We start from the raw sequence: 15,856 nt of genomic DNA, 5'->3' as shown, positions 1-15,856 counted from the left end.
GGAGTGTGGAAGGGGGTTTCACCCTCTCTCTTTACTGCTAGCAAAAAACACAAGGTGTGTGGTCCCTTTAAATCTCTCCTTGATCCTTCCTCACCCTCGGAATGCAAAATATATTTATATACACATACACACACACATATACATGCATACACACACACACAACACCCAATATAAGTGAGCCCCAGCTTCTATCAACTTAGCAGTTCAAAAACATGCAAATGTGAGTAGATCAATAGGTACTGCTCCGGCAGGAAGGTAACGGCGCTCCATGCAGTCATGTCAGCCACATGACCTACGAGGAGTCTATGGACAGCGCCGGCTCTTCGGTTTAAAAACGGAGATGAACACCACCCACCAGCGTCGGACACGACTAGACTTAATGTCAAGTCATGCTGGCAATATGACCTAGGAGGTGTCTACGGACAACGCTGGCTATTCGGATTAGAAATGGAGATAAGCACCAACCCCCAGAGTCATTCATGACTAGACTTAACATTAAGGGAAAACCTTTACTTTTACCTTTAGTGAACAGTGAATGGGGAGAATGTGGGATCTGGGCACAGCTTGGAAACATTACTTTGGGCTACAACTTCCTGGCCCTGATGGTTGCGTTGGTTGGTGGAATTCTGAAATTTGAAGAAATTCCCAAATTGAGTTCTGCAGTGAAAATTATAAGAGTTGGAAGGGAATACAAAGGCCATCCAGTCCAACTCCAGGTAGGGACACAATTAAAGTACTCTCGACAGATGGCCATCCAGCTGCTGCTTAAAAACCCCACAAGGAGACTCCCAGATAAAATATTCCACTGAAGAACAGCTTTAACAGTTCTTCCTAACATTGGAGTAGAAACTGAGTTGCTGTGATTTTCCGGCTATGCCCCAGACTCTCCTGATGTTTCACCCACATCTATGGCAGGCATCTTCAGAGGTTGAGAAATCTGTTGGAAACTAAGCAAGTGAGGTTTATATATCTGTGGAATATCCAGGGTGGGAGAAATAACTCTTTGTCTGCTTGAGGCAGGTGTGAATGTTGCAATTGGCCATCTTGATTAGCATTGAATGGCTTTGCAACTTCATACCCTAGTTGGTTGCTGCCTGGGGGAATCCTTTGCTGGGAGGTGTTAGCTGGCCCTGTTTGATTGTCTGGAATTCTTGTTTTTTGACTGTTGCTCATTATTTACTGGTCCTGATTTAATACTGGTAGCCAGATTTTGTTTATTTTCATGGCTTCCTCCTTTCTTTTGAAATTGTCCACATGCTGTGTATTTCAATGGCTTCTCGGTAGTCTGATATGGTGGTTGTTAAGAGTGGTCCAGCATTTCTGTGTTCTCCAATCATCTATCGGACAGAGCAAGCTATTCAGCCTCAGCAGACTGAAAGCCAAAACCACTCCAGTATGAACTCCAGTATGCTGACAACATCGTCTGTGTGCATTCAGATCTACAAGCCACTCTAAACACCTTTGCAGAAGCATACAAGAAGCTCAGCCTGTCATTGAACATTGAAAAAACCAAGGTGCTGTTCCAGCAGGCACCAGCCAACCCCTCTCCAAGGCCAGTGATACAGCTTAATGGTGTAACATTAGAAAATGTTGATCATTTCAGCTACCTTGGCAGTCAACATCGACACCAAAATACAACACTGCCTGAGCTCTGCGAGCGCATTTTTCCAAATGAAGCAGAATGTTTGAGGACCGGGACATCCGTAGGGATACCAAGGTACTTGTTTATAGAGCTATTGTCCTTCCAACCCTGCTATATGCCTGTGAGACGTGGACTGTCTACAGACATCACATGCAACTCCTGGAACGATTCCATCAGCGCTGCTTCCGGAAAATCCTGCAAATCTCTTAGAAAGACAGGCGGACAAACGTCAGCGTGCTGGAAGAAGCAAGGACCACCAGCATTGAAGCGATGGTCCTCCGCCATGAAATCCACTGGACCGGCCACGTAGTCCGGATGCCCGACCACCGTCTCCCAAAGCAGTTGCTCTACTCCGAACTTAAGAACGGAGTAGACAGGACAGGAAAAGATTTAAAAATGGGCTGAAAGCCAACCTTAAAAACTCTGGCATAGACACCGAGAACTGGGAAGTCCTGGCCCTTGACCGCCAGTTACAGAATGTGAAGAGGCACGAATGGAGGGCGAAAGGGAAAAGCGTGCCAAGAGGAAGGCACGTCAAGTCAACCCCGACCGAGACCGCCTCCCACCTGGAAACCAATGCTCTCACTGCGGAAGAAGATGCAGAGCAAGAATAGGACTCCACAGCCACATACGGACCCACAAGAATACTGGAAGACAATCATCCTCGGAAAACGAGGGATCGCCTAAGTAAGTTCTCCAATAATATTCTGTGTCCAAGTTGGTTCATCAGATGCTCTGCTATGGTTGACTTCTCAGGTTGACGTAGTCTACAGTACCTTTCATGTTCCTTGATCCCATGAGGTGGAAACTCTTTTCCTACAGTTCCTATTGTATCCTATTCTCCGGAGGCTCAGAAAACAAGCTTCCCCCTTTCTTCCCATGGGACATATTTCCAAATGTTTAAATGTGGCTATCATGTCTCCTTCTCTCAGCCTTTTTTCTCAAGTGATGCTGTTTAGGAGTTGGGTCAGGAAATCAAGGCCCAACACTATTATTCCAAGGAGCAACAGGAAAGATAAAAACAACGAGGAGCTCATATTATACTCATGGGACTGTTTACAAACTCTCCTTGGAGCAGTAACCGCAAGGGAAAACCTTTGGCACCAGCCGCAGGGGAAAGCAACAGTCTCCCCGAGTGAGGATTAGCTGCTTCTCCAGCTGTGCCCCTCCGTTCCTCTCCCCGCTCCAAATCCAGTTAGGTGCCATAATCCCTCTAGCTTGAGCCTGAGTTAGGAGGATCGAAAGCGGAAATCTGGTAGATCAAGCCACGAAATCTGCCAGGATAGGAAGCGATGGGCAGAGATGGGCCGTGTGGGTGCGGGGAACGTGCGAGCAGTGTGTAAAAGCAGTTTGCTTTTAAGCCATTGCACAGAAACAGCTGGGTTTCCTACCAGAACACGATGACTGTACGCACCTGGGTAGAGAAAAGCGCGGAAGGGAAGGATCCCCGCGGGCAAAAAGGGGCTCCGTTTAGCACACTGCGCCTCGCCACAAGCCATACATTTAATGTTGTGGTGTGGAATGTTTTGCCGAGCAAAAAAAAGGAGGATAGGGGATGCTGTGGGGAGAATATCTAAGGAACTCGAGTGTGGGAGAGATCGCAACCAGGGAAGAGTGGGAACAATTCGCAGCAGCAGGGAGCGAAAGAAATTAAAAGCATACAAGGATCATAAATAAGGATCCAGAGAAGCAAAGATGGGGAACTCTGTCAATCCAATGGCACTTGCAGCCTTGAATAAACCATATCCCTCAAGGTTCAGCCATGCATGCGCCAAGAAATGTGCCTTGCATCTTCCGGAGGGAAGGGACAGGAGGAACAAGACAAGGAGAACAAGCTCAAATGCAAGGATTGGGAAATGGAAAAGCAAAAACGTTTCATGTTCTTTGTGGGCCGGAAAAGGAGATGGCGCCGAGTTAGATCCAAGGTTCAAACAAAACCAAACTGTTATGGTCTTGGGTCTTCTTTTAATGATATTTTTCTGAATTAGCTGCGGAATATTGGCTCCATGTATCCAGCTGGAAAGAAATTGCATTGATGTGAAATGATATGACTGGCCCTCCATATTTACGGGGATTTAGAGGCTCCCATGAAAAATAGTAATAAAGAAACTGGAGGGCCCAAGTTTGACCATGCCTGGTCTATAGTCAATTTCCATTGGAAGCCCAACAGAGAATCATACTGGAAAATCTAGATTCCTAGAGAGCAGTTAATAAAACCTGTGACAAATCAAAATCAAACATGGAGGGATGACTACACAGTAGTGATGGGCCCAAAATTTGTCCCATTTGTTTGATTCGTGTTTCCGTTTCGTTCTGTCCATTCGGACGGCACAAAATGGAAAGGCCCCTCTGGAATGAAAATGCAATTGAAACGAAAGGCAGATGGGAGTGGGTATCGGCTCAAAGCCTGCTTTTTGGATTGATTCTGTGAGGCTTGGCAGGGCCTGCACACAAGTGCCAAGTAAGGAGTGCTCCTTACTTGGTGCTCGGCTGCAGGTCGGGGTACATAGGCCCAAGCACCAAGGTGCCTGCAACTGAGCACTTACTCAGCTGCAGGCCCTCCGAGGCTCGGGTGCGAAGGCCCAAAGCTCATTTTGGGGGAAAGGGGGGACTTCACCTGGAGGCTCAAAACACCCAGGGCTACAGGTGCAGGATTTGGGCCTACAGGTGAAGTCCTCCCACCACCCAAAATGGGCTGAAAGAAAATACATCTTTCAGCCCTGAAAACAAATATCTGACCTGATTTTGAGAGGCTCAGACGAAAACAGATTTGGGCACCCTCCAAAAGCTGGGACACGAAATGGATCAAGGAAAGTCCCGAATGCACATGAGTACTATATAGGCCTTAAAATGGGCCATCAATCCTGCCTCCATAAATACGAGGATCACTCAACCAGTTAAGAGTAGTCTCTTCCTTGCTATGAATCTCTCTGAGCAAATATGAGAAAGTTCTTGTCGCCCTGTTTGAGACGACTTAAGGATAAAAAAGGATGGTTCTATACCACTGCAAGTTACTTAAAGAAAAATGGATCAAACATGTGAAGAAAAGAAATAATTCCACTGTTAACCAGTGGGGAAACACTACAATGTACTTTGCAAAGGAATTGAGGTTTTTAGACCCTACACAATACATCTGCTAGGTTCTTGAAGTTATTGCAAGATGAATACTTTTAAGTACTTTTATAGGGATTTTCAAGATGTGTGAAACTAAGCAGGCGCTGCCTCTCAGCCGACACCGCCCATACACTTTCATGCCTATTTTCATCACCTCAAAGGCCCCCAATCCCATCTGATCTTGGAAGCTAAGGAAGGGCTACCTTGCAGAGTCCTTCGAGGGGAGACCAAGAAATACCAACTGCTTTAGGAGGCAATTCAGAGGAAGGAACTGGCAAAACCATTCTGTGATGTTTCCTTGGCTAATTTATTATTTATTTAGTTAATAATAATAATATAATAATAATAAACCTTTATTTGTACCCCGCTACCATCTCCTGAAGGACTCGGTGCGGCTTACTTCTTTTATATACCGCCTTTCTCAGCCCTCAGGCGACTCAAGGCGGTTAACAACAGCAAAATTCAATGCAAAAACATCACAAAACAAATATGGGAAAAGTTTATGCAACATTCATGGAGTCGCCACAGATCAACAGGCCCAAACGTGGATCGTTGAACTGGGACAACATCCCAAGTAGGATTATGAAGGCACACACACACACCTAAACTGAAGAGGAACATAAGAGAAGCCTCCCTGCAGGATCATAGCACATCTGGGCATCCCCTGGGCTACATATTTGTAGATGGCTGATTCCCTCACAACCAGAAACGATTTGCAGCATGCTACCAAACCTAAACTGACTTACTAAGAATGTCAGTTTCTGCATCACATTCAGTTTTTGGGTTCACAATGAGACAGAACTAATTGGAGAACAAAGTGATGTTTCTATTGTGTTCAGGCTTGTAGATGCGTTAAGTGAACACCTGGAAATTCAGCAAAGCAAAACGGAGCAAGGGGTTCGCTGACAAGTTCACTCTCTCTTTAGTGCGTCGCTTCCTTCAAAGTCCCAGGAAAGCAGGGAGCGTTTTAACACTTGAGCAAGAAGCAATTTGGGGAATTTCCAAGTTAAATGGACAATTCAACGATATGACAGAAGATACATAGCCGTACCCATTGCGTAGAGCCGAGTTACTGAATCTCAAAGCTTGTTGTACTTGGGCAGCCTGCCCCTTAGTGGCTGTACAGGGAATGGTACATAAATCCAAATAATGTGTTGCCCTTGGAGAGCTCTAGTACTGTTTTAATAAGGTCCCTGGAAAATTCTTGGGATTTTTACCTGCTTTGCAGAATTGCTTTTTTCCTCTGTTAACAGGTGGCAGGAATAAATCGAACCTGAGTAAGATCAAGCTGTACTTCCAGCAGCTACATGAGAAGTAACATCGCAAGAGATTCCAAATCTCCAAGGAGGAAATACAAAAACACTGCCCTCGCAAATGGGCCCCTAGCGCTCGTCTCCCTTGCCCTCCAAGAAAGACGCACAGCAGGTATAAAACTAACGCCATCTCTTTATTATGCTCTCTTTTCCTGTATCATCAAGAATAATAATTAAAAAAAATCTTCCCAAAATAAAATACAAATTAATGGGAGAGGGAACTGGCCCCGTGAGGAGGAGGAGGAGAGCGGAAGGGCCGGGGACACAAGGATCCCAACAGGAAGGAAGAAGGACCCTGCAGCTATTTCGTCTCAGCGCTCTGCTCCTCCTCCTCTCCCTCCTCTCCTTGTATGTAGCTGCTGGGAAAGGAAAGCCTGACTCATTCCTTTCCCCCATGAACCAGGGCAGGAGGGGGAGAGGGAGAAGGGGAAAGGGCCAATGCCGCCGCTGCCACCGCCCTCCCCCTTCCCCCAGAAGGTCAAAGAAAAAAAAAAGCTGGAATAGTTCAGCGGCGCCCCCCTCTGTCCTGTACAGGCGTGCTGCGACTCCGACTCCGGCTGTGTCGGGTCTTGGCCTCCCGCCGTTCCCGCTCCCGTTCCCTGCCACCTCCGCCACCGCCACCTCCTCCGCTGCTGCGCTCTCCTCCGCCACCGCCTCCTCCTCCTCCTCCCCGGCTGCTGGCTCCGCTTGCCGTGGCGCTGGGGCGCTCCCGCTCCCGGCTGTGCTCCCGGCGCTTCTCCCGCTCGGCTTGGCGGCTGCGCTCCCGCTGGCGGGCCTCTTCGGCCTCCAGCTCCTTGCGCCGGCGCTCCCGTTCCCGCGCCCGGGCGTCTCTCTCCGCTTGCCTCTGAACATACTGGAGTGGGAGACAAGCCAAGAGGAGAAAGGAAATAAGATTAGACGGCTGCGAGAAAGGTAAACAGACCGAGAATCCCACGGATAAGAGAAAGAGGGAATCAGGGTTGCATCCAGAATGGGGTGCTGAGTTGAGTACTGACAGCCTGCTTTAATTCACATTTCAGAGTAAGGAAAACCTCTCCACGGTCATTAGCCTAAATAGCTTAACCCAAACTGTTATGGTCTTGCTTTCTTCTTCTTTAAACACAGTTGCCTTAATTAGCTGTGGAACACTGGCTCCATCTATCTAGCAGGAAAGAAACTGCATTTCTTCGAAATGATGCACAGTCATCCCTCCACATCAGAGCCCCCGCTGTCACAATGGTTTAAACTCTTGTGCCAGCAGGACTGCTGACCAACAGGTCAGCGGTTTGAATCCGGGGAGAGCGGGTTGAACTTCCTCTGTCAGCTCCAGCTCCCCATGCAGGGACATGACAGAAGCCTCCCACAAGGATAGTAAAAAACATTAAACATCCAAGCATCCTCTGGGTAATGTCCCTGTAGACAGCCAATTCTTTCACACCAGAAGCGATTTGCAGTTTCTTGAGTCGCTCCCGATATGGAAAAAAGTGTAGTTGGGTTGCAATTCCCATTATCACCCTCCCACAAGGATAGTAAAAAACATCAAATATCCAGGCATCCTCTGGGCAATGTTCTTGTAGACGGCCCATTCTTTCACACCAGAAGCGACTTGCAGTTCCTCGAGTCGCTCCTGACATGGATAAAAGAAGCCACCAAGTGCAATTGGGTTGCAATTCCCATTATCCTCAGTCCACATGACCCAGCAACAGTAGCCCAGAGTGATAAAAAGAACAAAAACACACAGACCAATGTTGTATTTACTATAGGAGGCTTTTCTTTGTAGTAAAATAATATAGTTGCACTATTTACAAGAACTAGGTTTCCATAACACAAATAAAGAAATACAGAGTAACTTTATACATACAGCAGCCTTTATACACTTGAATTTCACATACAAGACTTTACTCTCACATGAGACTTTACTCTCACACTCCTCAGGATGACACTTGCTTTGGCCCACTGACTCTAACAGGCTTTGGCCTACTCCCTCTCCTCAGGATGACACTAGCTTTGGCCCACTAACTCTTTAACATGCTTTGGCCCACTCACTCTCCTCAAGACAACACTAGCTTTGGCCCACTGACTCTTAACAGACTTCAGCCTACTCATTCTCCTCAGGACGATACTAGCTTTGGCCCACTGACTCTTAAAAACCTTCAGCCTACTCATTCTCCTCAGGACGACACTAACTTTGGCCCACTAACTCTTTAACATGCTTCGGCCCACTCCCTCTCCTCAGGATGACACTAACTTTGGCCCACTGACTCTTAACAGGCTTCGGCCTACTCCCTCAGAACAACACTAGCTTTGGCCCACTGACTCTAGCAGGCTTCAGCCTACTCATTCTCCTCAGGATGGTACAAGCTTTGGCCCACTAACTCTTAGCAGGCTTTGGCCTACTCATTCTCCTCAGGATGGCACAAGCTTTGGCCCACTAACTCTTAGCAAGCTTTGGCCTACTCACTCTCCTCAGGATGGCACAAGCTTTGGCCCACTAACTCTTAGCAGGCTTCGGCCTACTCACTCTCCTCAGGATGGCACAAGCTTTGGCCCACTAACTCTTAGCAGGCTTCAGCCTACTCATTCTCCTCAGGATGGCACAAGCTTTGGCCCACTAACTCTTAGCAGGCTTCAGCCTACTCATTCTCCTCAGGATGGCACAAGCTTTGGCCCACTGACTCTAGCAGGCTTCAGCCTACTCATTCTTCTAAGGATGGCACAAGCTTTGGCCCACTAACTCTTAGCAGGCTTCAGCCTACTCCCTCTCCTCAGGATGGCACAAGCTTTGGCCCACTGACTCTTAACAGGCTTCGGCCTACTCCCTCTCCTCAGGACAACGCTAGCCCAGTGACTCTTAACAGGCTTTGGCCTACTCCCTCCTCTCCTCAAGGCAATGCTAGCCCAGTGACTATAACAGGCTTCGGCCTACTCACTTTCCTCAGGGCAACACTAGCTTTGGCCCACTGACTCTTAACAGGCTTCAGCCTACTAACTCTTTCAGTGCTTGACTAACAACCCTGTAATCAAAAATACCCAGTTCATTTTTAATATTTCAGAAAAGGAAGGTGCCTGAGGCTGTTAGGAATTGTGGGAGTTGAAGTCCAAAACATCTGGAAGGCCCAAATTTGCGCAGGCCTGCTATAACTGGATCCAGGAGAAAAAGGGAGGTGCTGAATCAAAAGGTCAGGATGTAAACATGGCATTGATAGGTGACCTTTGCTAAGCGCAGTTGCGATCAAGGGATGAAGCCACTGGGGTTAAAAATCACAACCTGCCATAGACTCATACTGGAGAGAACGGTTTATGAAACTTTTGTAAACTGTCTCCTTTCCACTGACCCAAAAAGAAAAGTCGCTGTGAACTGAGAAAACAAGATTGTCCACACACTCTTAAAAGTCCACACACTCTTAAGAGAGGAAACAGCAAACATGACAAACTTTTTGCCTAACTGGGTTACGCCAGCTGACACTGAAACACCTCTCTCCATAGACTTTGACATAATGGGTTTTCTTACCTGGGTGTCCGTAAGGGGTAACCAATAAATGCAAGGGGCTGCCTTGGTTTTGCGGAACAGATCATCGAGTAGTTTAGCCGGCGGCTCCTCCTGGGCCTTTTCTATTGGAGAGCAAAACAGACATGATAGCCATGTATAAATATGTGAGAGGAAGTCATAGGGAGGAGAGAGCAAGCTTGTTTTCTGCTTCCCTTGAGACTAGGACGCAAAACAATGGCTTCAAATTACAAGAAAGGAGATTCAATCTGAACATGAGGAAGAACTTCCTGACTGTGAGAGCTGTTCAATAGTGGAACTCTCTGCCTCAGAGTGTGGTAGAGGCTCCTTCTTTGGAAGCTTTTAAACAGAGGCTGGATGGCCATCTGTCAGGGGTGCTTTGAATGCAATTTTCCTGCTTCTTGGCAGGGGGTTGGACTGGATGGCCCATGAGGTCTCTTCCAACTCTTTGATTCTATGATTCTAAAAGCACCAGGATTGTTGCGCAGCTGGCTGAGTGTCAGCTGCATTAAGATCACTCTGACCAAAAGGTCATGAGTTCGAAGCCAGCCCGGGTTGGAGTGGGTTTCCAACCAATTGTGTGTAGCCTGTTGTCGACCTTTGCAACCCGAAAGACAGTTGCACCTGTCAAGTAGGAAAATAAGGTACCACCTTAAAGTGTGGGGAGGCTAAATCAACTGATTTATGAGGCCATAAAGAAGACTCCAGCAAAGCATTCCAGTGGGAAAGCATGCGGGTTCATCAGCATCGCAGATGGATGATGAAAGCGACAGCTCCCCGGCGGCCAGAAAAGTTAAATAGCCTCTGTGTATGTCTGCATGTCAAAAATTGGCATTGAATGTTTGCCATATATGTGTACACTGTAATCTGCCCTGAGTCCCCTGCGGGGTGAGAAGGGCGGAATATAAAAGCTGTAAATAAATAAATAAATAAAAGAAGGAAAGGAGAACATCATCAACAGCGTGGCAGCAGCCTCAAGCTTGATCGGAGCGTTGGATGCCAAAACTGGAGTGTTAACTGTGAGCTGCACATCTTTTCCTTGCTCAGCCCATGTTCAGCATTGAAGAGTCAAGACTGCCCTTGCTTCAAACAGACTCGGCAGGTCAAAATGGCAGCGGCTGGATGGGCAAGCTGAGAAAAGGGAGAGCCTTTGTTGTTGTTGGAAAATATGGAACACCTAGGTTACTTTAATGCTCCCATCAGTGTCAGCCTGATGGATTGGAAGAGGGTTTTATGCAGCCTTCTGATAAAAGAAAGGGAACCATCGAACCTTACAGAGATGGAAAAGATCAAAAAGCCCATGCAGTCCAACCCCCTGCCAGGCAGGAATCCATAAACCACTCATGAAAGACGCGCATCCAATCTCTATTTAAAGATCTCCACAGATGGAGAGACCACCACCCACTGAGGGAGTCTATTCCACTGTTGAGCAGCTCTGAAAGGAACTTCAAGGACAAACCATCGGCTTCCTGCTTCCCACAACTAGAAACAACTTCTCCCACTTGATATATTTCTGAAGCCTCGAGATCTTCCTTCCTACTCAACACAAGACTGAATATATATATACATACAGATATGTGCCTCATATATGCCTAGAGATCTGTGCCTCTAGGGCAGGCATGGGCAAACTTGGGCCCTCCAGGTGTTTTGGACTTCAACTCCCACAATTCCTAACAGCCTATCGGCTGTTAGGAATTGTGGGAGTTGAAGTCCAAAACACCTGGAGGGCCCAAGCTTGCCCATGCCTGCTCTTTGTTGTTCATTCGTTCAGTCGTTTCCAACTCTTCGTGACCTCATGGAGAGCTCCCTGTAAGCCGTCACCACCCCCAGCTCCTTCAAGGTCAATCCAGTCACTTCAAGGATGCCATCCACCCATCTTGCCCTTGGTCGGCCCCTCTTCCTTTTTCCTTCCATTTTTCCCAGCATGATTGTCTTCTCTAAGCTTTCCTTTCTTCTCATGATGTGGCCAAAGTACTTCATCTTTGCAGCTACTATCCTTCCCTCCAATTAGTTGTCGAGCTTTATTTCCTGAAGTATGGACTGGGTGGATCTTCTGGTGGTCCAAGGCACTCTTGGAACTTTCCTCTAGCACCACAGTTAAAAATGCCTGCTCTAGGTGTTGGGATTCAACCCCATACTGACCAAGTCTCAAGTCCTCAACGAGGGAGAGTAAGCTTAGAATAGACTAAGGGTTTCCCTTCCCCATGTCTCTTGAATAAGAGTTGGGAATATATCCACAGTGTTCCTTCGCTGTTTCACGGTTCGTTTTATGCGGACTCGCTGTTTCGCGGTTTTAAAAAATAAATATTAATTTTTTGGAGGCTGAGTCAGGGAAAGAGAGGTCACCACCGAGAACGAGGGAAGTATGCCATCGCCTCCTTCCTACTCCAGTGGCTGCTTGAACTGCTGATGACTGAGGAAGGAGGATAGTAGAGATGAGGCCCTTCCTGGCAGTGGTGTGGTGCCTCTTGGTGAGAGAGGGAGGCCGGGAGGGAAGCGGAGAAGGAGGAGAGGCGCAAATCTGGGGTGAGCGGGACGAAGCTCTGCCCCGGGAAGAGAAGGGACGACCTTGGCACAGCTGGAGAGCAGCCAGGCTTTGCTCCTTCGCTGGAGGCGGAGGGGACAGGGTCGGGAGGGTGAGGGTCTCCTTTGGTAGGGGTAAAGAAGGCCTCAGCCGGGCAAGCGCCCTCCTCCCTCAGTCATCAGTAGCAGCAGCCAGGCGTCCCTACATCGCGGATTTTCACTTATCGTGAGTGTTCCTGGAATGGAACACCTGTGATAGTGAGAGAACACTGTAATTTCTTCGCTCCTCTCTGTTTCTGCTCTCATTCTGATTGGTTGTTTAAAATGAATACTTTTCTACTGCAGGCTTTTTGAATCTACCTTTTGCCTTCTTACACCTCAGTATGGAGAATGTGTGCTTTGAGATCTCTCTCTGCTTGTGTATCAGGAGAGATGTAATGACTGAGTTTTCCCCTCTCTTGAAACCTTAGAAGATATGGCTGTTAGAGTTGCTGAGACCCACTTCTTGATTATTAAGAAATGTAATTATTTCTTATTATTGTAAATAAACCTTTTGTGATTTTTTTTTGAAAGATTGGACTCTGCATGTTTGCCTCCTAAGCTCTGAATTCTTTACAGCCATATCAGACGGCACTTCACGCTCTGCTCACTAATGAGCTAATGCTCAACTTTTGTATCCTGTTTGTTTTTGGATGTTCTGCTGTTTATTTTGGGGTAGTTTTCCCTATCAATAGGGACACAATTATCCTCAAAGGGAGGGATACTCATACCTGAATTCACCAAGTCTTTTGGACATCAATGTCCAGATGAGCTTGATTATAGGAGGTGAAGTCCAAATCTATAGTCCCAAAATTTCACAATCACCGTTCCAAATGAAGTTACTGAAATAGTACTTGGGTTTATTCCCCCAAAAGCATTTTATAAAAATGGAAATGATTTTTCACTTTTTGCTGGAAGTGCCTGGTTCAGGTTACATCAGGCCCAACCAAGTGGAAAATGGTCCCACATCCTTGGTCGCGCCAGCAGAACCTACCTTTCTTTTCCGCTTTCTTCTCCTTGGACTTGGGCCGCTCCTTGCGGCGTCTCTCTCGGGATCGGGAGCGTGACCGGGGGCCCTCGCGCACTTTGTCCCTGTCCCACTCCCGTTCGGCCCGTGTCCGCTCCCGGCGCTCCATCTCCCGCTCTCTCTCGGCCCATTGCTCTCGCACTGCCGCCTCTCGCTCCCTTGCCTCCGAGCGCCGGGACAATTCGCGATCTCCTCTTGCCACTGGGCCCATGGCGCCTGGGAGTGGGAGTGACTCCTCCGCCTTGGCTTCTGCGGGGCGTTCAGCCAACAGGCCACGATGGAAATCCAGCTGCCAAAGAGGAAGAAAAAAATTCGGTACATGCCCTGCAGCTTACCTTAACATGCAGCATATTATCCCAAACTTCCCCTATGAAAGAGTTTTCCTGACTCATTTCACTGGGTTTAAATGGTTTTAGGCGCTTTCAATCACCTGGGGGTTGCTCAAGAGCTAAACAGGAAAATGCAGATAAAACAGTCATCTAACTCATTTAAACTGTGGGTCCCAAACCCAAATTGGGTCCCATTAGATCAATGCTGGGGCCCCGAATGGCTTCTTTAGCCATTTACAAAAATCTGTTGTGGACCCTGCAGGAGATGCTTCTTAGCAAGCCTTGCAAAGAAGGAACAACTAGAAGAGAATCTATTTGGAAATAGGGAATAAATCTCTCTCTCCTGCTGATTTGTTAACAGGAAATGTTTGAAGTTTATACCTATTTAAATACCTATATATCCAGGGTCACACAAAAATTTCTTGGGCAAAAGGTTGGAAATGTTTAAGGAGCCCTGACCTAGCTTATTATTTCACTATCTCTCTTTCTCTGATAGCTACATGCCTTGGAAAGACGACCAAGCAGACAAAGTAATCTATGTTAGATGGCTATATTTAGAAGTACCACAACTGATAGAATGCTTCCTACTCTCTATCCATAATGGGAAACAGCCAAAAGTAGACTTGTTGTTGTGATGTGCCTCCACATTGTGACCTTATAGCGACTTGGTAAAGGTAAACGTTTCCCCTTGACATTAAGTCTAGTTGTGTCTGACTCTGGGGGGTGGTGTTCATCTCAATTTTTAGACCGAAAAGCCTGTGTTGTCCGTAGACACCTCCAAGGTCATGTGGCTGGCATGACTGCATGGAGCGCCATTACCTTCCTGCAGAAGCTGACAGTACCTATTGATCTACTCATATTTGCATGTTTTTGAACTTCTAGATTGGCAGAAGCTGGGGCTAACACCGGGAGCTCACCCTGCTCCCCAGGTTTGACTCGCCAACCTTTTGGTCAGCAAATTCAGCAGCTCAGCAGTTTAACCTACTGAGTCACTGGGGCCTTCCAGTGACTTTCTTGGCAAGATGTATTTAAAGGGTTGCCACAACCTTTACATACATGTTGGGAAAGTGTGAATTGCCCAAAGTTGCCAGTGGATTTTCATCCAAAGTGTGAGCCTTTACACATTTATTACGAGCACCATACATTATAATATCAAATGTACAGAGTTCCAAAGGAAAATACGTTCCACTAAGATAAACATTTATCGTTCATCCACCTTAAATTGACATTTTTTTCAATCACTTTTACTCTCCTTTTTTGAGGGGGGGGGGGGTCTTCTTTGTCAGAGAAATGTTCTATGCTTTTGTTTATTCCGATTCTCTACTACAAGGAACAACTAGAAGAGAATTCTATTTGTAAATAGGGAATAAATCTCTCTCTCCTGCTTTACTATTCTGTTCTGGACCTAACGACAAATCTCTTAGTGAACCCCGCCCTCATTTCCCCCACTCCCAATGCTCATACCTCATCTTGTTCAGCAAAGTCTGCTGATAAGAATTTGGGGTTCGACTGTGGCCACTTAACCCCATGGAGGGCATTACGAGTTGCTACAGCTTCTTCCACCGTGGAATACTGAGGAGGAAAAAGAGCAAAGAGAAAGACAAGACACTTTTTAGAATGCTGAGTTCCATTTTCCATTATGTTCTAGGACAGATATAAATGTTCTCCTAACGAGGCTGTGAAGACTTTTAATTCATCCTCTGGGTCTTAAATACAGCTACAGAATACATACAAAATTCTGGATGGTCCTGATTATCTTTGCTCTATGTTTTATGTTTGGGGGAAAAAAACACGCAAGCTGCTATTCTGTTTTCCTAAAGGAGGAATAAACAGGATTCTCCTAGTGAGAAAAGATGCTTTTGGGCATAATGAGGGAAAGTTTCCATAAGCAGACACATCCAAAACAGACAAAGGCAGGGAGAAAAATAAATAACCAAAACAGGGACTCACTGTGACGTAGCAATGAGATTTGATCTTGTCTATCCAGAAGGCCTCTTCCACCAGAGTGCCTGTCCGACCCAGCAACTCCTTCAGCTGCCCCAAAGTGAAGGGTCTCACCTGTGGAGGAAGACATTCCACAGTCAGGAAGGACAAGCCCACCCATGAATTTGTCAAGCAGCTGCTGCGCCCCTTCCTCAGGACTTACCAGGTTGCAGATGTGGACAATGTTGCCGACCTTGCCTCGGGGTGGGGAGGGGACTTGGGCAATGCGAACGGGGTCGTCAATGGTGATGGAGACGCCAGAGCGTTGCTGGCTTATGGAGCGTCGTGTCAGTGTGTCGCTCAACGTGACTATGGAAGAAGGAAGGAAGGAAGATTAATACCATACAGAAACATGAGAAATCTCTGAAATCCCCAACAGCCTCACTTTGTGGCTCCCCA

At 47.0% G+C, this 15,856-nt stretch overlaps 1 protein-coding gene across 1 annotated transcript in view; it reads right to left on the bottom strand.

The window, feature by feature from the left end:
• Positions 1 to 6,184: 6,184 nt before the first annotated feature.
• Positions 6,185 to 15,856, bottom strand: part of ACIN1 (apoptotic chromatin condensation inducer 1) — a 65,152-nt gene continuing 55,480 nt past the window's right edge. Inside the window, 7 exon segments of the mRNA XM_060780028.2 lie at positions 6,185 to 6,770; positions 6,773 to 6,922; positions 9,560 to 9,660; positions 13,113 to 13,434; positions 14,939 to 15,046; positions 15,425 to 15,532; positions 15,621 to 15,766. Of these exon segments, the coding sequence (XP_060636011.2) occupies positions 6,381 to 6,770; positions 6,773 to 6,922; positions 9,560 to 9,660; positions 13,113 to 13,434; positions 14,939 to 15,046; positions 15,425 to 15,532; positions 15,621 to 15,766 (1,325 nt within the window). The 3' untranslated portion in view covers positions 6,185 to 6,380.

The sequence above is a fragment of the Anolis sagrei genome, chromosome 6, assembly GCF_037176765.1.
Source record: "Anolis sagrei isolate rAnoSag1 chromosome 6, rAnoSag1.mat, whole genome shotgun sequence".
Taxonomy (NCBI): domain Eukaryota; kingdom Metazoa; phylum Chordata; class Lepidosauria; order Squamata; family Dactyloidae; genus Anolis; species Anolis sagrei.
This window is presented reverse-complemented; position numbering and strand designations above follow the sequence as displayed.